This window comes from Furipterus horrens, unplaced genomic scaffold, assembly GCF_987537825.1.
Source record: "Furipterus horrens unplaced genomic scaffold, mFurHor1.1.pri manual_scaffold_3, whole genome shotgun sequence".
In the NCBI taxonomy this organism is placed as follows: Eukaryota; Metazoa; Chordata; class Mammalia; order Chiroptera; family Furipteridae; genus Furipterus; species Furipterus horrens.
This window is the reverse complement of record NW_028327173.1, coordinates 134,913,213-134,938,405: the sequence shown is the minus strand read 5'-3', so window position 1 is coordinate 134,938,405 and position 25,193 is coordinate 134,913,213. Positions and strand designations below refer to the sequence as shown.

The 25,193-nt window shown below is 38.8% G+C and overlaps 1 protein-coding gene across 3 annotated transcripts in view; it reads right to left on the bottom strand.

The window, feature by feature from the left end:
* The window catches only part of STXBP6 (syntaxin binding protein 6), a 246,261-nt gene that overhangs the window by 152,506 nt on the left and 68,562 nt on the right, over window positions 1-25,193 (bottom strand). For all 3 annotated transcript variants that reach the window (XM_090270177.1, XM_090270178.1, XM_090270176.1), the window contains exon 2: window positions 19,207-19,391. In XM_090270177.1, the coding sequence (XP_090126303.1) occupies window positions 19,207-19,360 (154 nt within the window). In that variant the 5' untranslated portion in view covers window positions 19,361-19,391. The remainder of the gene's footprint in view (window positions 1-19,206; window positions 19,392-25,193) is intronic.

Below are 25,193 nucleotides of genomic sequence, written 5' to 3'. Positions count from 1 at the left end.
CTTTCTTATCTGCTCATCTACTGATGAGCACTTGGGCTTCTTACAAAACTTGGCTATGGTAAATAATGCTGTAATGAACATAGTGGTGCATATATTCTCATGCACTGTTGGTGGGAGTGCAGATTGGTGCAACCACTATGGAAAACAAATATGGAAGGTTCTCAGAAAGTTAAAAATGGAGCTGTCTTATGACCCAGCAATTTCACTTCTGAATATAGGAGGTCTGCCCCCAAAGCATGCAGCAATGTAATATGAAAAAGAGACATTTACTGAAGAAGATACTAGATATAAGAAACACTGTGCATAGGACAATGATGTCTCAGTCCCCTTCAAAGTAGGCACCTTAGGGCTTCACACAGTTCTCACATCAGCTGCCCCATTGTGTTTTCCTCGATCCCATCAACAGTCTGAAATCTCTTCCCTTTCAAATATGACTTTAGTTTTGGGAAAAAACAGAAGTTTCCAGGTGCCAAATCTGGGCTCTAGGGCAGCTAAGCCACCTGGGTAATATGATGTTTTGCCAAAAACCCCCACATGAGACATGATGCATGAGCAAGTACGTTTCATGATGAAGCTGCCAATCATCAGTTGCCCATAGCTGTGGCCTGCTGAATAATCTGAAGTTTCTGCAGAGAAATGTTCAAGCTTAACACAAGCTTTAAAAGTATTTTTATTGATTATGCTATTACAGTTGTTCCAATATTTCCCACTCTGTCCAGTATCCCCCCTTCCCTCCAGCAATTACCACCCCCCCCGCCCCCATGTATTTTATGTCCATGGGTCATGCATATAAGTTCTTTGGCTTCACCCTTTCCTATACTATTCTTAACATCCTCCTGTCTATTTCGTTCTTATCAATTATACTTCTTAATCCCTGCATCTTTTGCCCCAATCTCCCTTTTCCCCCTCCCAGCTAATAACCCTCCAAATGATCTCCATACCTATGATTCTCTTCTTGCTCTGGTTGCTTGCTTAGTTTGTTTTTGTTTTTTAGATACAGTTGTTGATAGTTGTGAGTTTGTTGTCATTTTAACATTCATAGTCCTGACCATATTCTTTTTCTTAAATAAGTCCCTTTAACATTTCATATAATAAGGGCTTGGTGATAATGAACTCTTTTAGCTTTACCTTGTCTGGGAAGCACTTTATCTACTCTTCAATTCTAAATAATAGCTCTGTTGGATAGGGTAATCTAGGTAGTAGGTTTTTGCTCTTCATCACTTTGATGCTTCTTGCCAGTTCCTTGTCTGTAAAGTTTCTTTTGAGAAATCGGCTGATAGTTTTATGGGAACTCCTTCGTAGGTAACTCTGTGCTTTTCTCTTGCTGCTTTTAAGATTCTCTCTTTTATCTTTAATCTTTGGCATTTTAATTATGATGTGTCTTGGTGTGGTTCTCTTTGGGTCTACCTATGCCTCCACCTTGACAGGAAGTCTTAACACAAAATATGATTCAGATTCATTGCTCTATGCACTGTCATTTTGAATGCAACAGCTGCACAATACACATGCTCACCTAACAGCATCTACTGCCCCCACTGATCAGTACTGTGAATTCATCACTGTTCACACATGCACATTCCAGTCCACCCTCCTTGGCTGCCAGGTTACACAGATGTCACACAAATCATTCTTGTTACATTAACAATGGCTGAACTTTTTCCCAACAGACCCCATATAGCTGAAGAAACCCAAAACATTAATTTGAAAGGATATATGCACCACTATGCTCTTTGCAGCATTATTTATAATAGCCAAGAAATGGAAGCAACTAAAGTGCCCATCAATAGACGAGTGGATTGAAAAAAGCGGGGGTACATATATATAATGGAATATTACTTGGCCACAAAAAAGGAGTGAAACCTAATCCCTTGTGACAATATGTTAATAACTATGTATGGTGTCAGATGGGTTCAACAGATACCCGGGGGAACAGTTTGTAAAGTACATAATTGTCTAACCACTATGCTGTACACTTGAAATGAATACAAAATAATATTGAATATGTACTATAATTGAAAAATAAAATTAAAACAAATTAAAAAACCATTATGAAAGAAATGGTGTTTACATTTTTAAGTATTGTTTATTTGCTTCTAATGGGGCAAGTCAGGCTTGGCCTTCATGAAAACAGAGTAGAGAGCATCTCCATGGTGACCCACACCCAAAAGTTTTCACCAGGCCTCTAAGATTCAAACCCTATTCGCAATGGCGAAAAGTCCCTATTAGAAAAGTCTCTTTGCTGGCTGAAGACATTGTCTAGCCCAGTTTCTGCACCAAACACTTGTTTAACATGCTCAAATAAGCCATGTTGGTGGAATAACAAAGGGGGAGTGGTGATATCCAGGGGAAAAAGAGCATTTAAGTGGTCAACTCCAGACAGCCAGAAAAATGCCATAAACCCCAAATGGGAAAAATTATGTCAGTACAATGAATTGAAAAGAAGAAAATTAATTACATCTCAACAGTATATAAAAAGAAATTAACCACATTGCACTCATTTGCCTTTGTCTAAGGAGGTATGATTGGTTTAGATCAAGCTAAATATCAAGATGTGTTGCTGAATTTACCTAATGACATTGAATCCCCTTGTAGTGATCTGGTGGCCAAGGCAACAGAAATACTGCAGCAGCAGACCATATGGACAAGTGTAATTCTGGCTCTTGGTGTCTGACTATTTTCTTGACTTCTATTCTAGTTCAGTAAGTCTTAATTCCAACTCTAGATGCTTAGTTAGACAATGGAAAGGCAATGGGTTCCTCTGGAAACAACAGAGATAAATGAAAGACTTTAGCAAAAGGTTTTATTAAATGAGGTTACATGATGCAACTATACTTATCCTTGGAGTTGTAGCTTTATTGGGCTATAATAAAAGAGAAAATTGGTGATTTTCTGTTGTTCTGTTATTGGGGATAGACGTTATGTTTAAGTCAAAGCTATCCAGCTATGTTTATTAAATTCCCACTGTGTATATTGCACGTGTACTGTATCATGATGTTGAAACATTAGATCAGCATTATCCAATAGAAATAAAATGTGGACAACATTCATTTTCTTACAGTTATATTAAAAGGAAAAGGGGCCTGGCCAGGTGGCTTAGTTGTTTGGAGCACTGTCCTGTGCACCAGAAGGCTGTGGATTTGATCCCTGGTCAGGGCACATGTCTGGGTTTCGGGTTCGATACCTGGTTGAGGCACATATGGGAGGCAGCTGATCGATGTTTCTCTCTCACACTGATGTTTCTATGTTTCTTACTCTCTCTTTCTCTCTGAAATCAATAAACATATCCTCAGGTGAGGATTTAAAAAAAAAGTAAAAGAAAACAGATGAAATTAATATTTTATTTAATGTAACATGTAATAAATATAAAAAGGTTGCTGATTTATTTAATATCCTTTTATTGTACTGAGTCTTCAAACTCTAGTATATGTTTTGGGCTTGTAGCAAAACTTAATTGGGACTAATTTTAATTATGTGTTCAATAGGCACATATAGCTAGTGGATGCTGTGCTGGACAGAAAATTTCTAGGTCTTTAGAGCACACAGCAAATTGAGGTCCCATCCAGATCATTTAGAAAAGAGGGTTTCTGTTGTCTGTTTTCACAGTATCTTAAAAAGGTATGTCATTATTGACCTCCTGCCCTCTTATCCCCAAATTTTGCTCTCTTTTGGATATATCTGATATATCCATGTTTTTATAAAGCTGAGTGAGTGGTGTAAACCCTACACATTAATTTTGAAGAGCAACCTGCCTGTCCATCCAAATGGTACCTGCAGCAGAACACCCAACTGGGTAAAAAGAATGACTTTTATTGGGATGGTTCCCAATGCAAGATATAATGACAGGATCTGGTGCTTAGGAGAAATGAAGAAGAATGGTTTCAGTTCCAAAACTCTTATCTTCCTATAGGGACAGATGCCTTTAGTGGGAAATATAATTGCTGAAGGGAAAAGGCAAAAACAAAATTGCAGCTCAGAATTGTGGCTATGCAAAATCAACATTCATACTGAAGCCCTTTGGCCAGATAGTGGTTCTGTGGGTGAAATAGCCATGAAGTATATGTATAGTCTGTGGTTAAGATGATGCTCATCTTCCCTTTATCCTGAATCTGTCATCAGCTGCTTTTCATTATTGCTCCACTGGTTTAATGCAGGGAGCCTCTTTTTTGAACTTTCAGTAAGTAGGCTGACTGAGGACTGCTAAGAACTGCAGGTCTATTTTTATGCTGGTGCCTGTCAGAGACCTGTTGATCTGCATACAAACCTTTTCCAACATCAGTCTTTTTCCTCTCTTTTGTCGCAGCAACTTCCCCCACTTCACTGGACCTCACTCCACCCCAAACACCAAACAGACATTCAAACTAAGTAATCGTATAGAAACTTGAAAAGTAGGGTCTATTATGTCAGCTGGAGAGATTGAAAAATACAACCATAAAATTCGAAAACAGTCAGTTTCTTCTGATTTTATCCGTTAATTCAGCTATAATAGTGCTGAGTAGTTACATTCTGTTTGACACCATGCTAGACACTGTGTTTATGAAGCTGAATAACGGATGGTTGCTAACTTCAAAGTCCTGCCATCTAGCAGGAGAGAAGACGAGCAAACATAAACTGCAGGGCAATGTGATGAAGACCGTGACAAGAACACTACGTGAGTACAGAGGAAGAGCAGCCACTGAGACTGGGGGGGACTCAAGCAGGTGTCTGGGAGAGATGACATGTGAAGGGGAGTTGGAAGGACACCTCAAATTGAGCTGGATAAGACACAGGAAATGCAATTATAGGAAGATGGAAAAATGTGAAAGTTCATCAGAGTAATCAATGTGGCTGCCATGGACATGAAAGTTGTACATGGGGGTTGGGAAAAGAGTGCCTATAGATGAGTGTGTCTGTGTATGTGTGCATGTATGCATGTGTGGTGGGGGTAAGTAACAAATACACAAAACGTAGATCATTAAGGGCTTATAATTCTAAGTAGAGTTTCAACTTTTGTCCTGGAGCCAATAGGGAGTAGACCCTCTATCCATAAGCTGCATCAGGTTCACTGCCTTAAATATTTAGCCCAGCAATTTGGTCTCCCTCTCAGGGTTGGGTCAGGAGCCCTCAACCTGGCACATCCTCATACCTACTTCAAGTTTCTGTCCTTTTCTGCCTCAGTTCATCCTCTTTCTAGGCTCCTTCCAGTTTGAGCAAGTGTAATTATGTGTACTTAACCCAGGGACCACCAGTGTGAAAGCATCCCATAGGCTAGTACACATTAATGAGTCAGGTAATGCTTCCTCTGGTTCCCGAGGGCTGGTGAGAACAGGTGCAGAAGCTGTCCCCTGAATGCCGGCAGTCCGCACCACGGTCACACATCTGCACGAGTTCCTCCGCAGCAAGTCTGTCTGGGTGATGGGTTTACTCCAATTCATCCTGTGTTTGTGAAACTTGAGATTGTGAAGAAATTAACTGCTGAGAGAGGAGAGGCTGAAAATCTTGGGAATAGAGTCAACATGTAAAGAGCAATGACTCGTGAGACTGAGGGATGGAGTTTGACAGAATTCCTCAATGAAAATAAAGGGGAAGAGAATAAACAGAAGAAAATCAGAAACCAACTCTTCCCTAATAGGTCTCGAATCAGTTTGGATTCCACTGGTGGAGGCCTTGACAGTAAAAATGAAACCGAAAACATACAGGTGGTGCCATCTGAGCCTCATCTTTTCTAGGGGAAAATTAGAACCGTGTCTCAAAGCAGACTGGACAACTAAATGCATGTTGCCAACAATTCCACCCAGAGGAGGCAGAAGGGTGAGATCAGCAGATTATCTGAACATGGTTCACACTCGGTGAGTAAAGGTGGAAAGGAGGAGGTGAATGTGTGAAAAAACTCCCCTGTGGTTACAGTGATTCTCACCATACACGGTCCTATCGCTTTAAGGAACCTCTGGGCTCATGTTAGGTGGGAGACAGTGTGTCCTGCAGAAACCTGTCATCACAATGTACAAATGGCATTCTCTCACATTCCTCCCAAGAATAATGAAATGGCCAGAATCAAATGGCCAGTTATCTCGTTTTCATGCCTGACACACATGGTTTGATCTTTTATTCAGCATGTATTGAATGCAACCCCCTTTGATCTGAGGGCAGGTCATGCTGTGGAGACCATGAAAAGAGCAAGTCAATTACTTACAAATGGCATGCATCTCCACAAAAAATCATCGGGTGACTCTTGCCCTTTTGGCCTAGTCCCAATTTCACAGACCAATACCTATGTGCATATTTAATGGTTTTCAAATTGATTGTTCTATAGCAGAAAAATCAGGATAGGTACACTTACCAGCAAAGAGGAAATGACATGACTGAGAAGAAAACAAGCAAAAGAGGGCTCAGAGAAAAATCTTTAGTTAATTAGAATCAGTTCTTAAAGGTGAAAACGCTTTCAGAAAATGTATATGTTTACCTTCCAAAGGCTTACAGGGTTATTAGCACTTTACCCAAGATTCATTCTCTTCTTAACAGAACCCTGATTTGGGTGATGGGAGGATGGCACTGTTCTCAACATAACTCCCAGGTGAGGGTGGCCGTGTGACTGAGTCTTGGCCAATGAAATGCACTGGAAGTCGCCTGGGTTTCTGGGTGAACTCCTGAAAGCTGGCCTGCTCCTTTGGCCCTGCAGGTGGCTCATTTCTCTTGCAACTGTAAGGCAATTCCAGCCAGGTAAGGCAGACAAAGCTGAAAGGCAGAAGAGCTGCAATACCTGTCCTGGACTCTGATGTGAAAAAGATACATTCCTGATTTATTGAAGCCACTGTTTATTCAGGTTTTTCATCACATGCAGCTGAAGAGAATCCTCCATTTAAATGTTCCATCAGAATCAAAACCTTCCATTTTTACAACTTTTTGTTTTGCTCCTTATGACATTCAGTAATTAAATTCTGAATCATTTGTTTATAAGGAAAACTGCCAGGTTTAATTCTGGACATTTGAACACTTAATTGCTATGGATGAAAAAAAAAAAGATTCTTTTCCATCAGTGCTGAGCTCAATATATTTCATAAAATGTACTGCTATATGATAGAATTATAACATTCAGAAAGAATAAAAATTGGTTTCACTGGTTAGCATAATGTCTACATCTTGACCTTTAAATAAATCATTAAAAACTTTGATCAGTACATGATTTAGCTTTGACTTTGAAGTACCTAAGAATTGGAATGAATACATATTTTCTTATTTTTAAAATATCTTGTAATCTGGTGATTCAAAATAGCTACTTATTTATGCAGTCGCTGAAATTCACTTGTTGCTTTGTTTTTATTAAGCAACATGAGCTTATTAAATGCTTCATTTTCTCTCCCAGTCAAATTTTGAACAGAAATTAGGGCTTTTTTTGGCCCCTATTTTCTCCATCTTTCTTTAGTCAGTCAAAATGTAACTTTCTCCCCAACAAGAGTCCTAGAGTGTGTAACAAAAAGCTGTCAGTTTAACCAGTGAAGGCTGCTTGGAAAAAAAATCATTAAAAAAAATGTTCGAAGATAAGAGCAGTAAAGCCTGGAGGAACCTTACAGAGTTCTGCCATCACTCAGGTCTCACCACCTTCTGCGCCTTGGCTGCTGACCACCACCCGGAACAGCCAACAGTGTAACTGCCTCCCAGTGGGGCAGGGCAGGCTCAGCTCTCAGGCAGAGCTTGATAAACACAGCTGTATTCTTCTTGCTTTAAAACCTCCAGGGAAAAGTTCCAATTAAAGTTATTTTTAAATGTATCATGGCAGCATAGGCCTCACACTGTCATCCATGCACACACGTGTGTGGGGAGCACATAGGGAACATGAGGGAGTTTTCCCCAGTGAAAACCCAATGGGTCACTGAAGGGACCACAATGCATGGGGCATTTTGTCACATTCAGATCAAAGATGGAGATGCTGGAACTAGAAGGAGCTTTGGGATCTTGTCCAGGACTCTGGGTTTACCTCATTAAGTTATTGAAGAGTTTTGAACCAGAGTCTTCAACACAGGGCTGTCATTGTTATACCAGATTATGACTTAGTGCATGAATACATATTCAGTACAGTCCTATCCTAGTTTTTCCTATCTTTACTCTCCTCTCAATTTTTATATGTAACCTCTTTTCTTGTTTCCACAAACCCAGTTGTCATCAAAACCTGTAGTCCTCTTCTCACAAAATCTTAATCAACTTCTTCAGTTATCTTTTTGCTTTTCTCTAGATCACTCTTTGTCTCCTTTATCTTCTTCTCCTTTATCTGTTTTTCCCTAAGACAGTATCCTCCGCTGCTTTATGGAAGGCACACTGGAAAACCTCTCGGCCATTATGCAGGCAAGGGAGTGGGGAACTTGTGTGAATGTGGAAAGAGAACAAATAATGGGAGCCAGGAAGCCTTAGTCTTGGCCCTGATTCTATCACTAGCAAACAGTCTAATCTTAGAGGAGATTCTGTTTCCTACTGGCAACATGAGGGCAATGGACTTGATGTTTTCTGAGGTCCACAAATTATACAAACCACATATTAAGTAACTATTCCATGGATAATGTCTTAAAAGATACTGTACCTGCAAGGGCTCACAATTTATTGGGTACAAAAGTAATTCTCAAATGCAGACGTCTCTCCAGGAAAGCAGATTAAGAGGATAGGCTAGCAGAAAGTTTGGAGTCCTGGTAGGATTCTTTTTGAAATGGAAGATATGAAAGAATGTCGGTATACCTTTGGTAAGTTTCCTAGAGCTGGTTGGAGAGAAGGTAACTGGAAGAGCATAGTCCTTGAGAAAGTAAGAGGCTATGGGATACAGAGGACATGTGGAGGGATGAGCCATTCAAAGGAGGCAAGAAGATCAAAATGAATGGGCCAGGACTGTTTGCAGTCGAATCAAGAGACTAAAGCCTTTTAACTTAAGGTAGTGGTTATATAATATAACTGAGACATTGCCCAGAAGTAACAACCTAAGAAAGTACAAAAGTCATAGCAGACTGCTATCAAAATCAAGTACTTACTAACCAACAAATTCAAAAAGGTCCCATCTATTTGTAAAAGTCTCTCCAAATAATCTAATCTTGATTAACAAGGTGAGACAGGTCTTCTGATATAGAAAGCAAAACAAGACAGTTTTCTGACTCTTGGACAAACCTGGTTTGAACAAGAAGCTGTGGCTATGTTCAGGCAGGAGTGACAGCCACTGTGGGAAGAGCTCACTGAAGGGAAAAGAGATGAAAAAAATAGGGACCAAGGAGCATGATGTGGTGACAGGGACAGTGGTGGAGAAGTAAATGAGAAATTCCAGGACAATTCCAATAGAATGACAAAGAGGCATGATGCACACATGTCCAAGAATGACACACAAAGACCAATTACCAACAAAACAAGTTACTGCCAACCACAGTGAGAAGACAGGAATGGGAGGAAGAATATCATTCATGTCTCAGCTGCACAAAACAGAGACGTTTCCACAGACAAATCTTCCATTCTTAGACACTCAGAACTCTTTGCTCTTGGGGAGAAACTGACAAAGTATGAAGACTGAGCAACAGGCTATTCAACATAATAGTAAATAGGCGGTGACTGGGTAAGAATGAGTGATATTATAGCTAAAGTTTAATGACCAAAAAGAGGTCCAGACCCACACATTGCCCATATCACCACCTCAGAATAGGCTTCTTGAAAAGAAACACCTTCCCCCCACATGCCACTTCCCAAGATGTACTTTTGATTTGTAAGGATTCACACTCAGAAGTATCATCTTGCTATATAACCTCATATTTCTACACAGATTGACTTCTGCCTTCAAGAAGATCACTGACATTTTCATTAACTAACAACTTATTAGGTCAGATAAGTTTTCAATCTGAAAACAAATTTTAATTTAATATGAAAAATAAGTCTCCTGCCCTGGCCAGGTAGCTCAGTTGGTTAGAGCATCATCCTGATACGCCAAGGTTGTAGGTTCAATTCCTGGCCAGGGCACATACAAAAATCAACCAATGAATGTATAAATAAGTGGAACAGCAAATCAATGTTTTCTCTTTCTCCCTCCCTCCCTCTCTCAAAATCAATCAATAAAAAAATTAGTAAGTCTCCATATGCAGTATCCTTTGTCCTACTCTTACAAAGAAGGCATAAAATTCTATCTTCCTAAAGGGGAGGAGGGTGTGAGAAAAGGTGCCAGACCCTACTTCCTCTGGAAGAAGCAAAAACGCTTGAAGAGGACTCACTTTGACAAAGCTCAAATTTGTGAAGATCCGTTTTTGAACCCAGATGAAAAAGCAGTGTTCTGTTGAGGCTCCCAGGCAATGGCAGAGCCCTGCACTTGGGCCCAAGGAATCTCTGAGGCAAACTATAATGTGCCTGATTTCCCCTAAGCACTACGTGTGTTCCATATGGGGATAGGGAGGTGTCTTCCACAGGTCCCTACCCTCTAGTGGGCTGGCAGTCTGGGGAGACAAACAGAAAGCAAACTGACAAAGACAACTGGGCAGTGCTAAGTGCTACAGGAGATGACCTGGGAGGCCGAGGAGAAATGTGATCAAGTTCAGGGCTCAGTAACTAACTGGTCATCTATTCTTCGTGCAACTGGACAATGTGGCAACCTCACTGTCCTTGTGGCTATTTATAGTTTCTTCTGCATATAGTTTAGCATGACTGTAACTGGCTTGGAAATATCCCTCATAACCATTCTTTCTCTCTAAATGAAGGGTAACAGGAAAGAGCTGGGCAAACAAGAACCTGATCTGGGCTGAAACCTGGGCCCATAGGCGTTTGTACCAGCCTCTCCCACTTCTGCTATGTGCTTAACAGTGCACTTGCCTGACCCCAGAGAACATTTTGTTTTATTTTGTTTCAGTTTTTCTTTTGATCCAGTGAAGATAGGTGTTGGAAAACAACATCTCCCCTTTCAGGGACAGGAACTCGATTGACTAAGCCAGTTCCAACTCCCCGCAAATTTGGATAAGAAGCCTGAACACAAGGACGTCAGCGGCCAATATACTCAGCAATGCAAAAATATTCGTTAGAACACAGTAGACGTCTTCAGACTCTCAGAAACAGAATAGTAGTGTGATGCCCCCTTGTATTCTAGTTTGGGTGGGGGGGGATTAATTTTGGAACACAGAAAATTAAGAGACACTTGCTTTAGAAACTGGGAGTAAGAATGACCTTGAGATCACTTTCAGGATTGGGAAACAAAGGTGAAGGGGAAGCAAACTTGACATGGAAACTGAAAAAAGCATGAAAGGGAAGCCCCCAAGACAAATCCTGTCACAGACATACATTAATATGTCTTTTAAAATTGCACATCAATTATCTTTGTATGACAAGTATCAGTGAATGTCCCATTTAATGACTAGATGATGTTGCTCAGAAAGCTAAGGACCTTCTGTGTATTAGGCCTTATACATACAATTACATAAATAAACACAGAGACTCATGGTGTCCTCAAGTGCCTGTGACTGCAACCTACTGACAAATGAAATGCTGATAATGTTCAAGTTGCGATACAACAGCAAAGAGCACTTACTTGTACAAGTGGAAACTCAAAAAGCATCACCATCAAAGAATGCATCTGCATGGATTAAAACCCTACCTTCGTGGTGGGCTGCCTACTCTTGAGGATGTCTGCCAGGTAGAGAGTGCCCTGCCAACCACATTCCAGAAGGACAGCTGCTTTCGTTTGCAATCTCCTGAAGCACCACTTGCTCTACCTCTGCAATCAGTCAAAACTAAATAAAACGAACATAAGTGAGTCAGCTGTGAAATTCCTGTCCTTAACAGTGGGCTGTGTAGTGGGAGAGCTCACAGATGGAGTTTCCTTTTTAAATGAAATGTTTTGGCACCAGCCTTGGTTAAGAGTTTTCCCGTGTTTCCATCTGGTTTTCAAATTGGAACGCACACATGAGAGAATGGAAAAATAAAACCCTGTTGATGTGCTAAACCACTAGAAAAGCTGAAGTGGTCGACAGCACATCCTCTAAATCCTCAGAGATCAGAATGCTTTGCTCAAGGAATGTTGTCATTGTTGTTAAGGAAGGGGAGTGTTCTGTTTTGGGGACCTAGCCCTGTCCTGGGAAAGAAATTAAAAAGTGTGCAGATTTGGGTGTGAGAGGAACCCAGATGTGAGTCTTGGCTCTGTCAGCATCTACCTGTCTGACTTTGGGCAGGTACTTCCCTACTTTAATTCTTGGCTATTTCACTCATAAAGTAGAAATAACAGAAGCTACATCATAAGGCTGTTGTGAAGATGAAATGAGATAATACCTGTTAAGTACTTAGTTATCCACTTTTGGAACTCTCTTATTTACAAGGCTTTAGAAAAGACAAATATTCTTACTTCCAATTTTAATAGGAAGACATCTAGAACCATCAAGGAAACTAAAAAACTTGTAAGGCACTTTCTCTCTGTTACACAACTGAATAAAACAGGTCCATACATAGCAGTGTCCCTGTCAGGAGCCTCTCAGAATTGCCCTGAGGAATTAATTTTCTCAAGGCTCAAATATATCACTGACACCATCGTTCTAATATGTGGCTTTCTTAGTCCAGTTATTGGAGTAGAAGACTGTCACCACCCAGCTAAAATCAACCAAGGCCTAAACAGGTAGGAAACCAGAGTAGTAGTGAGATAAGATTATCACTAAAGTTGTGTGAGGGAAGGCAAGAAAAAATATTTGGTATGGGAAGTCCTTTCTCACATAAGGGGGGTGGGTTGGGGATGGAGAGGGGAAAAGAGAGAAGGAGGGGAGAGGGGCAGAGGAGGAAAAGGGGAGAATGAGAGAGAGAGGGAGAGAGAGAGAAGAGCATAGAGACTAAGAAAACAGGCCTAGACTCAAACTACCTGGGTTCCCTGTTCTATAACATACAAGTTGATGATCTCAGGCAAGCTAATTTACTTCTGTATGCTCAGTATCCTCATTTACAAAATGTTATCTAACTCATAACATTGCTGTAAGAATTGAGTTGATGTATTTAAAGGGCATAGAACCATGCCCCACATAGAAACTCAAATACCATTACTGGTATTATTACTAATTCAAAGGTGGGCTGCTGCCACCCTAACCATACTGAGCACTAAAGCATGTGATGGGTTCATGGCAGTGCTTCACCAAAGGTCATTTATAAATGACACCTGGTGGTAAAATCTATTGAGCTAGAAAACATCTCAGAAGTAAACCTTCTCTATACTTTATTGTCTATAACCAATGATCATTGTTCTTACAAATGTTTTAATCAAATGTGTCTACGCACATGTCACGGAAGAGCCAAATTCTCAATGGTGAGTATAATAGAGGATTTTATATTTTTATAAAATAAAAAAAGAATATAGAAAAGATTATAAAATCAAGGCACTGAAAATAACTTTGCTTTTTATTGCATTGTCTTCTAGAGCAACTTAAAGTTTTATGGCTGGATTTACATATCAGATTTCCATATTAAGAGATAAAAGACTTACCCTGACTTACACTGTATTTTAAATGAGGTCTATAAATCAATAATTTCATGAAAGAGATAGGAAGACACAGTGTAGGTCAAAACTGTTCGATGTTTTTATCAATCTTGAAAAGTTAGGAGAAAATCAGCTCCTTAAAACATGGCCCTCTCTACAGCACACACCTTCCTGACTGAGGGCAGAGAGATGAGGTACTACGGCAGTATATGCATGGCTGCTGGGGGTCACAGGGACTGGATGGGTTTCTAAGACTGTCACTTCCAAAATGGTGACTCTGGGAGTTCACAATCTCTCTGATGAACACTGGTCCCTTCGTCAATAAAAAGAAGAACATGCCACCTAATGTTGTGAAAATTGCTGGAACTAAAACAAATAAGGTAACATACACAAGATGAATTATCTTTATTTTCTTCCTTATAACTCTCTGAAAGATTCATATTTTCAGCAATATTTACTACTTCTATAATACAATAAAAATAGTTAACATGTATCATTATTGTAGTTGTTTTGTATTTCCTCTTCCACTGCTTATACTTTTACATAATTCTCAGTTCAATGTGGATTTCTTAATTTTTCTTGGATAAAAACTCTTGGAAAGTCAACTCACCATCCTCAATAAACCATTTCTATCAAGGTCAAATTTCATCTGTCTTATATTCTTCACATCTCTCTCTTCTATTATTTATAAACCATGAGATGAGATCTAGTCTGAATTGGAAAGTGGATAAAAAGAATTTTTTCCTATGCCAGGTAGCTGACAATTAACTTTGGTTACCCTAATTTGAATAACAACCTATAAAGAGTGTTCTCAAACCCTCATAAATGTTTTAGGCACCCACTTGGATTATTAATAACCTGAATTTCTCCCTACATAATATGTATGGAATAAGAATGAATATTGGTATAAAACTTCCAAGGGAGTTCAGAGTCCTAGAAACACAGAGTTCAGAGGAACATTTGAACTTGTCAAATGAATAAACTGATGCCCAGAAAAATTCAGAGGTTTGACCACAGTCAATCAACAAGAAAGAGACTAAGAAGTATTCTTTCGATAGAATTAAGTACCAAAAATATACTGTTATGTCAAATATACCAATAAGACAACCCAGAGCAAAACTTCCCAAAATAATGAAATTTCTCAATCTTAGCTTTAGCATTACACTTTCAAAATTCCCAGTTATGCAGTGCTGCATTAGTAGGATGTAGGTATAACCAGGCCATCTATATTTTGAAATGTTCTAGAGTTTATTCTAAGGAACATCTAGGATTGTCAACCACTGAGATAAAAAAACTTATTGCCAGGTTCTAGGCTCCTAATCCACACCATTATCTTCCATGGGGATCAATTTACATAAATTATTTCATCCAAGAACATTCTAAATATTCCTTAAAATAAGAAAAATTTGCTCTCTATAAATTCAAAATCATTTTGAAAAGACTAAGTTTCTGTTTCAACAAAATAGATAAAAGAATATATTACTCACACAAAAAAATAAAGTTTCTTCCTGCTCCTTCTAGAGGAGAGAAAGCCAATGAAAGGTTTCTTTTATCCATTTTGGGACATGAAGGCTAGCATTCACATTGCACATACTGAATTAAAACTGGATCAGGGAATAGATTTTACACATGAAAACAAGAAATGTTTAGTAGGTAACTAGCCTCTAATAATAAAATGATTTTAACTTTTTAGCATGTTTCCAATTTAGTTTTATAGACCTAAATACTATGGAAGGAGCAACTAACTGTAGAAATTGCTGTGAGCAGGGCTTTATATTTTGAATGAGTGAATAGTTCTGTTTTACAAGAAGTCTATACCATAATCAGGTATGTAGTAAGGCCTAAATTTAAATAGTGTCTTCCTATAAGCATTTATTGTGTCTATCCTCAGCAATGTGCCAGGTGCTATCTGGCACTTAGAACACACTGGCACACAAATGACAGAGATGCTTGGGCAGGTCTGTATGATATACAGCTGCTTCTCTCTGAGCATTCAAAAAGGCCAAATAGGATAACTTCTCATACCTATAAAGAATGAACTCACTAGTGTCTCTGTAAGACATTTTTAAAAAGTCAATTTATTGAGATATATTTACATATAATAAAGTGCACCCATTTTAAGTGTGCAGTTTGAGGAGTTGCAAAAATGTACACCTCACTTAAGTAACCATCACTGCAATCAGCATATAGAACGCTTACCCTACTGCAAAAATTCTCTCATGATCCTTTGCAATCAATCCCCAACCCTAGTCTATGGCAAACAATAATGGGTTTTCTGTCAATATAGCTTAAGTTTTGGCCATTCTAGGATTTCATATAAATAGAATGACACAGCATGTAGTCTTTTCTATCTTTTTTTTTTTCTCCCACCAACACGAAGCTTTTGAGATTCATCTGTGTTGTTACATATACTGGTAGTTCATTTCTTAGGGTAGTATTGCACTGCATAGATATAAAATAATTTGCTTATTCATTCACATGCAGATGTAAAGTTGAGTTATGATTTTTGGTTACTGTAAATAAGACTTAAAAACCTCTATGTACATTTCTTTATGTGGACATATCCTTTTATTTCTCCTGGGTAAATGCTAGAAACACAGTTGTTGAGTCACATAAGTACATGTCTGACTTCATTTAAAAATGCCAAATTGTTTACTAAAGCACTTGCATCATTTTTACATCCACCTCCCCAGCAAAATATCAGAGCTTAAATTGTTTCACATGCTTGTTAACACTTAGTATTGTCAGTCTTTTTAATTTTAGCCTTTGCCAAGAAAAAATTGTAGAAACCAGTGCTTTAAGAATGCTAATCAACAGAAGCATGTTAGTACATAAGAATTTCACATCATACAAGAAGCCGTTTGGGAAATCCCAAGAGAAACACTCAATTCTGTGAATCAACTGGAGATTTATTTCTCTCCATACACAATTACAACTAAATAACTCAAGAAAGATCATCGTATTTCCCACACCCCAGAACCATTTTGCATTCCTAGAGAGGATATACAACCCACTCTGAAAATAATGTCTTATGTTCACAGGCTTCTACCTCTCAGATTATACATTCTGCCAGACACTGAAAGGCAGGAGGGAGTCACACAAGGAACATCAGTAAAAACATTGCATATCATTGTCTTACATGCATATGTTGGAAAGTGTTTAAAACTATGATATTCTTCCCTTCTTTAAAGAGAACTACATGCTGTTTTATAAGGGGTTAAATATTATTTGTAGACATTGCCCTAATTTGGACAGATTTTGCCTGTTCAAAATGAATAGCTGGTTTTCATCAACCAAACCACAAGAGTTGAAAGGCTTGGCCTCCCTGGAAAGCCTAGGTGGTTCATACTAACAGCAGGAAGGAGACTGTCATTGAAGGGCTCTGCTTTCACTTCACAGCCTCCTACGTGAGTTCAGCTACAAAGAGGTCATCCTCAGATTGCACAGGAGAAAAGGAGAAACTCAAAATCCAGCTGAGTCTTTTAATGAGGCTGCCGTTCCCTCTGCCTGGAATGCTCTTTGCACGAACATCATTCTCGTTTCAGAACCAGTGAAGCAGCTCTGGGTTCTCCCAACCAGCCCAAATTCTCCTTACACATTCCTTCATCTCACTATGTTTTTCCTTGTTAACTTTCTTCCAGTTAATGATTATGTATATTTTAATGAGTAACTTATTAATGTTCATTGCTTCTTCCCCTCGAAACAAGGTAAGCTTCATGAGTTTTTCTCATAACTGAGCCCCCAGCACCTAGCGTACTTCATAAACATTTGAGTAATTAATGAATTACTTGTTAATAAAAGCATTAGCTTATCAGAGATGTGACTGATATTCCTCTAAGATTCACATAAGTTAGAAAACAAAGGTAGCTGCTTTTCTCCCAACTATAAGAAAAATGAAACTGCAAAAAGCTTTTGGATGTCTAAGTTGCCTGGCCTTCTCCTGACCTAATTTCTATTAACTAATCTGCTTAAATATCAGATCTATTTTATCAACCTTTCCTCTCAAAATCCAAATCCATGAAAAGGATGAAGCCTTTCAGAACAAAAAATTTTCCTATATCACAATGAAACAAAAAGCAGTTCTCATAGTTTTAGACTTTAAACCTGAAAGTCTTGGGAATTTGTAAAGGAAATGCAGTAGTTCTCCAGTCATTATCTCCTACAGCAGAAGAAATGTTTATGCTATTTCACTGAGATGAGGCAGTCAGTCTCCACATCACTCTCCCAGACTACATGATCCGAAACAGGCTAACAATAGCATTGCCTCAAATGCACAGAAAACCATCCTCTTTTGCAGTTTATAGGTATGCACTAGGAAAGTCTCTAGGGGATTCGAGACTGACCATCTCTTCTTCAACTACCCTCTTCAAGAAATCTCAATAAAATATTGAGAACATAAGAGCTAAATAAAATTAGAATCACTATGTGTCCATATTCAGCTCAGCCCAAATACAAAACAAAATTTATTATAATACATTTCTATTGTTATTGGTGCAAGCAAAAACTCTAGAATCTAAATTTAAGACTATGGAAATATTTTTTAAGACCTGAATCTCATTAACAAAATACTAGGAAGATTAGGAAAGACTACTTCTTCTTTTCACTTAGTCATTAGATATAAATAGCACCGCATTATATGTCAGGCACTGTGTAGCAAACTAAAGGCATGCAAATGTCCTCTAACAATAACCAAATTTTATTAACCTAATCTTTATTTGGGATTAAGAAAGAGAGACCAATATGTCAAAGTCAATCCTCTCACATGCATTTAGATGAAAGATTTCTTTTAACCACTGAAGAGGCATTCTTACAAAGGGCTATGTTCTCATTTCATTTTATAATAAGATATAATCTTATTATTATCTTTACATGTTTTTTCCCTACAAAAAAAGCTATCTCTACCTTGAAAAAAGTTCTGATAAACTTAAATGATCACAGGCTTAATTTTTTTAGAAGCTAAAAAATGGGTCCAAAAGTAAAGTTTTGTTCCCAAGCCACAATTGAAGGAAATTAAAAAAAAAAAAAAGAAAAAAGTGAATTAAGACAAGCTTAATATTTCATTCCCCAGTTACAAGAAATATCAGAAATACTACAAATGCCCCCAGGTGTTCAAATTAGCATCACCCATAAGTCCATGGAAAACTTATCCAAATTTTATCTCAAAAAACTTGGTATGAAACCACAGTAAATCCTACAGATCATCTATAATCACGAATAGAAAGAGGAAAAAAAAAAAAAACAATCCAACAAATACCAAGTTGAATAGACACAGATGCCTCCTCCTGACAAGGAACAGCTGTCAGGCAAAGCAGTGATCTATAAGCTCGGGCTACTTCCTCACATTCCACAATGTGTCAATAGTCACCTTGAGACAAACTATTACTGATGACCGGTAACTGTTAAGAAAAAGAAATTCAATGAAACTCAGGATGCTAGTTTAGCAAAATACCAGCAATTGTTCCAAAACAAAATTCCCAGAGGATATACCCATATTCTGTCAATGTCCTAGTGAAGGAAGTATGGACAAGCAACTGTGTCTGCCAAACCCTTTGAGGAAGCTTTTAATGAATCAGAAAATACATTAGAATTAAATGTCAGCACCTTTCCCATATAAGACAACCTCAAAAGTAGAGGTGAGGATCAGAGAAGACAACAGAAAAACAAAAGCAGAGTGGAAGAGCAGACATGTACAAAACATGTATAACACTTCTGGATACCTTTGAATGACCTGTTTTAAAAGAGAAGTTGTTTTAATAATAATAATATCTGGCTTTCATTACCTGACAAGCAGATGTAAGTTAAGTATTCGCCTTGACCCCCAGTTGCCAAGAAAGGAATCTTTTTCTTTGTCCTCCTCTTGACCTGGACAGCTCCCAGCATCCTTTCATCAAGAGGTGCAAAAATTTCCTTGCTGATGGCAGATTTCGCACTCATTGTAGAACAGGAGAGGAGAGCACACAGTTTTCTAAACAAGAACAAAGAAAGGCAAATTAGAGTGGAGAACGTTGTAAGGGCCCAGATATTGTAAGTGTGAGCAGCAAGCTGATCTGCAGGCAAAGTAATTTTCAGTTTGTGGTTTAACCTCTCTCTTGCTTGAAACACATTATAGAATCATTGCAAAAGAGGTCTTAGCATTTGTAATAACTATGAAAAAGTACAAATAAAAAAAATACTGATTTACCTGCCAGAAATGTCAAACCCAATGTGAGATGAGCAGCATGAAGCAGGATCTGGGAAGTTTGTCAGTCTGTCCCCCAATTGCATCTAAGTCTAACTGGCACGTTGTACCCCCCATTCCTATCCTGTAAGGAACATGGTTTTACACGTCCAGTTGAGAAGTCTTTCCACTGTCCGACAATTCTTAAAGTCAAGAAGTTCTTTATGCTCCTTCAAAACCTTCATTAACTCTACTGTAAACCTATTTCCTTAATTCTATTCATAGTGGAAATAATTGTATCATCTTCTACATAATACTATACATGCAACAGAAGACCATTAATATAATCACCCTTCAACTGCTTTGGCTCAGGCTAAATACTTAATCCCAGGATACTTCATAGCTTCTCTCAACAGGTCCTATTTTCCAATGCTCCTCTGCATCTAGTTGCCGTAATCTGGACCCTGATAAATTCTCCACATTTTTCTTAAGCTAAAATGGACACAGAATTTTGTAAGTGTCTGAGTTATGCTAAGTATTTTGGAAATGTTACCCAACAGTTCCCACATGTTATGTTCTTGTGATTAACAGAAAGTCTGTCCCCAATAATTAAGAAAACAAAGCAGTATGTTGGTGATTCACAGTGAGTACCCCTTCTCTGTCACCCCCCCCAAAAAAACATACACATATATAGTCCCCATGTTATATTTAATTTCCCAAAAGTTGTACTTCACTAATGGTTTTAATTCTACTTATTTGTGTCTATTACAGTCAAGGTCAATCTGAATTTTAGCCCTGTCTTCCAAAAAGCTCAACAGTAATTTGAGTGAATGTTGTCTGTCATTCCAGTCATATCCTACGCCTTAATCAATAACCAACATTGCTTCAAGCAACAAATAAATTGAAACTAATGGTACAGAGAGGGCTTATGGGTTGGTCGTGCAGGTTATACAGAGTATCCAGAGATCCTGCATAGGGATCACTAGCACAGCAGTACATATATGGCAGCAGCAGCTCACAGAGTTGATCAGCCTGCTGTAAAACTGAGTCAGCTGATCCTCCTAGGTGCTACCTCTATGTTCAGTATCAGAGATATAAGAAATCATTAAGACATGGTCCCTGTTCTCCAGGAGTTGACTGCTAACTACATCAAAGGTTTCACTTAAATACAGATAATTTATGATGGAAGACCAGGGGAACATGCTTCCCAATGCAAGATTCACAAATGCTACCACCAACACACCTGTTCACCTGTAACCAGACCACATCTCTAATCTCATGGTAGAAAAGAGATATATTACAAAAAGAAAGAGAAAAACAGAAAAGTATCCTGTAGTTAAATAAATTTCTCCTAGTTTCAATTCTATAATAAAACAGATATTCTTAGTGGCTTGAAGAATAAAGAATAAAGTGTCACTTTTTATTATCTATCTATATCTCTACGATATATTATAAACCTATACCCAGAGCTATCTCTGCTCTGATCATGACATTTTTCATTGCTACCAGGTTCTTCATACTGGCTGAGAACAAAAGAGCAACAACGTAGTCAGTGTACTGACCACTAACTGATTTCCTATGATTTCCTATAAGTTATCAAACAGAATTTCCCCTACGATTTTTCTAGGTGGGTGTTATAATTGACAGGGACTTCTCCTTTTTCAAAAAAGAGCTAGTTCTTTTCTAGCTCCAATGCCTCTCAACTGTCATCATTTGGGGACATTTGAAAAAGAAGCCAATGATAGCAGAGTGACCTCAAATATGCTGTAACCAATGCAGAAAGTAATACCCCCAAACTCATCAGGTGTTCTCTGACCACCACCTTCCCAACTGTGGCATAACTTTTGATTTTCCATCTTGGATTCATACTTTTTTAAAATTGTGGTTAAAAAATAGAAAGCTATTGTTTTATTATGCAAAATATGTCAGGGGAAAAAAGTGACAGGCATGTTTTACTAAACTCTTAGGAAATTCTATTCTTTTGGAAAACTAGTAAGTAAGGAAAATGAATGATATTCAGTGGCAAGAACAAAAAAAGAAAAAAGAAAACCAGTTACTTCATTGAACTTGGGTTCAAATTTCAGCCCTGCAATATAAGATCTGTATGTGACTGGATAAACCTCTCAAAATCTGAGACCCTTAGCTTACTATTTGCTATATGGAGATATCTTCACCTCACTCATTGAACTATTGCAAGAATTAAATGGAACAATGCAAGCAAATCACTTATTTCTAGTGCCTAAATTATAATGGCTAAAAATAAAATTTTTACTAGCTCTTCTACTATATGAAAAGTAAAAGGCCCCCTGAACTTGTATGAAGTGAGTAAATGTAGTCATCATACCAGAAAGCATTTGTAAAAGAGAAATTCTACTTTTAATTTACCAAAGCCTCACTTTTGTCACTCATGAATGCATGGAAAAATGCTCTAAGATATGAAAGGCTAAGTGTTATAAGAATAAGGAGTTTTTAGGTGTCACTCTTAGGAAACTCTCTAGTAGGATATTATCCAACTCATTTTTATGGAAAATTGTCAAAATTGTTGTTCAGGATAATGATTCCGTGAATGATAAAGGAGCTCCATGGCAGGCCTGACAGCTCAGTGACCTAAAGTAATCACAGGATGAACTGGTCATGGTGGGTAGTCAACCCCCTGAACTACAGCTTCCTTAGTAAAAGGTTCATCTTCTCCTTAAGCAAGGCCTGTCCATTGTCTTCTGCATCTAGGCTAATGCACCTCTAAATTGCCAGAGTAATCTTTTCAGAGCCTCTTACAGGAGCACATGCAACAAACTCAGTGTTATCGCATGACCTCGTACCACCTCTATTTACTGTAAATGTTAAATGTTAACTATTCTATACCCACCAATGTAAAGAAGTATGTATCCATTTTGTTTTTTATCCAATCCCAGAGATTTCTCTGCTTTGCTTTTTCTCTCCTGCTCATTCCACCACCAATGGATTTCATGTAACCTTCCTTATGTTTTCTCCTTCAATTCTAGATGTATAAAAAGAACTGCCAAGGTGCCATTCTCCAGAGCATTTTCTCAGTCCACTGAGATCTTGCTTCAGGGCATGTCCTCAGTTAGGCTCACATAAGCTCTAATAAACTTATAAAACTTTACTATAGGTTTAGATGTTCTTTTGTTGGCAATACTAACAGGCCTGTGCAAAATCACTCATGTATGCATGTTTTGTTTTTAATGCCATCCTGGAAATGGGACTGTGGCTTAGAAAGGAAAGAATCAGAAAGTAAAAGGGGTGCTATTAAAGCTTTGTGGCAATAATCTAAGAGTGACTCCCAAACCTAATTTCACATCTGAATGCATCATGAAGAGGGTTTCAAAAACGCAGATTCCTGAGCCCCTCCCTCATACCCACCAAATCAGAACCTTGGGGTCTGTGCCTTTAACGACTCTAACTGGTTCTCCTGCAGCCATCCTGACCCTGAAATTGAACCCTGATAAAGAGGAACTGTGGAACAGAAAGGAATGGATTCTCAGGAGACACTATAGGAAGAAAATGTAAAGGACTTTTCCTCTATATTCAACCAATCAGCTTTATCAGGTCTCACATCTTACTGCTGGTAAATCAATGTCCAGCCCAAGACAGGGGTCCCACTGTAAGGAAACAAGATGAATATAACAGCAATGGTGAGCCAATGACCATAGTTACTCCAACCTACATCACCCTGAAGGGTAGCAGGGCATGCAACCCCAAAATATGCCCCTTTAGTGCATTGATCACTTTGAGCTGAAGACATCTGAACGCAAATGCAGGGGGAAGCTTTCTGTGAACTCCACTTACCTGCCCAAAGACAGAGCCTCCAAAATGCCCTCCCTCCCTGGGAGTTTCATCAACCAGAGAAGAGTGATTCTTGTCACCGGACAGGAGACTAGGATTCAACACCACACTCCAGAGAAGCTTTGTCACAAATTAGTTTACCTCCCATCTATTCTTCTAAGGGCCCATTCATATTTCCTATAAATCATTTACTCTCCCCTAAAAGATCTATATTCCCTTTCCCCTTTTCCTATTATGATGGCATTTAATCCTAAAATCTAAGCTACCTTGTGGGTTATTTCCCATGCATACATGAGGTATACCTGTTAATGAACTTCTGTCTGTTTTCCTTTGTTGATTTGTTTTATATTACAGGAGTCTCAGCTAAGAACTCAGAAGGGTTGAGGAAAGCTTATTTTTTCTCCTCTACAAGCCCATGAAAGTTTTTTTCTCTTCCTGGCCCACAGCTTCTGCAGGCTATAATTACAAAGCTTTTCCATCCAAGAAACCAACCTACAATATGATTTGCAAGTCAAAGCAGCCTTAAGTGGTAGTTGTGGAAACTAATTGCAGTTAGTTTTAATCTTCCTCAAGCGTTTTCATCTCTCTGCTTTTCCCTTGAAGCCATCCAATCCACATTCACTTTTGTTAGCACAGGGAGACTGCAGCGAGATGGCCCTCCGCTCCCCACAAGTGACCAGGAAATAAAATCACCCTTCAGAGTAGGAATTGTTAACTCCTACAACCTCAGGAACTAATTAGGCAGATGAAGGACACAGTAAATGGGTACAAATAAGGATGTTTCTGTAATCCAATACTAACATTTTTTATTTCTAATAGTTGAACTGACACTTGTCCTCTCTGGTCAAGAAGAACAAGCAGGAGTGGAGGGGACTCCAGCAAATCAAAACTGCAGAGGCCCTTTGGCTGGGCATTCATTACCATGCAGATAAGTGCGCAACAGCCAACAGGCTTAAATTCTCTCACCTGAGAGGCCAGAGCCTACTCTGGTGAGACGGAGGCGCCATCTACTTAGCCTACTGTCAGATAACTGATTCATCCTGCCTCATTAACTTCCCTGTTGGCTCCCATGGTTAACATGCAATCTTCTGATCTTTGGCACTGGCTACACCAACAAAAGTAATCTGGACTGTATGACAATCATGTTCCCACTGCCAATTTGTAAAGAGAATCTCCGGTTTTAGACTGATGTTACTCAACTGTGAAGCAGATGATCTCAAAACAAGCTGATACCAAGTTTCAGAATTCTCCAAGGTTAACAGCAAATCATCATTCACTCTGGAAGACTTTTGGGGAGAGTCAGTTGATCTTCCCTAGTGTATAGGAACTCCAGTGAGGTGACTTCAAATAACTTAGAAATAAGAGGAATAAGGTTATGTTCTAGTATAGGACTTCTCTGCATTGCCAATTTGTTTTTGAAATTCTACAAATGTACCTTTTAATCTGATGACACTAATCATGCACCCGGCTCCCAGTGTTTTACTGGTTTTAAATCCACTTCTCTAGCTGACTACTGAGCATTTTTCACTAAGAGTTCACATAGACTCCACATTTCCCCTCAAGCCAGCCAACCCCCATAAAAGCTAACCAATCACCAGTCCTGTGGATTCAATTTAATATTTCTGGACCCCACCAGTTCCTTTTCATCCTCACATCCTGTGCCTTGGCTGGGATCCTCATCTTCTCTGACTTGAATGATTTGGTTGCTCCAGTACCGCTCCCATCCCTCTACGCAAGATTAACTGTTTGCTTCTTCCCCAAGCCTCAGGTCTTGACAGAGAAACACACATTTTAATTTTGCTCCAA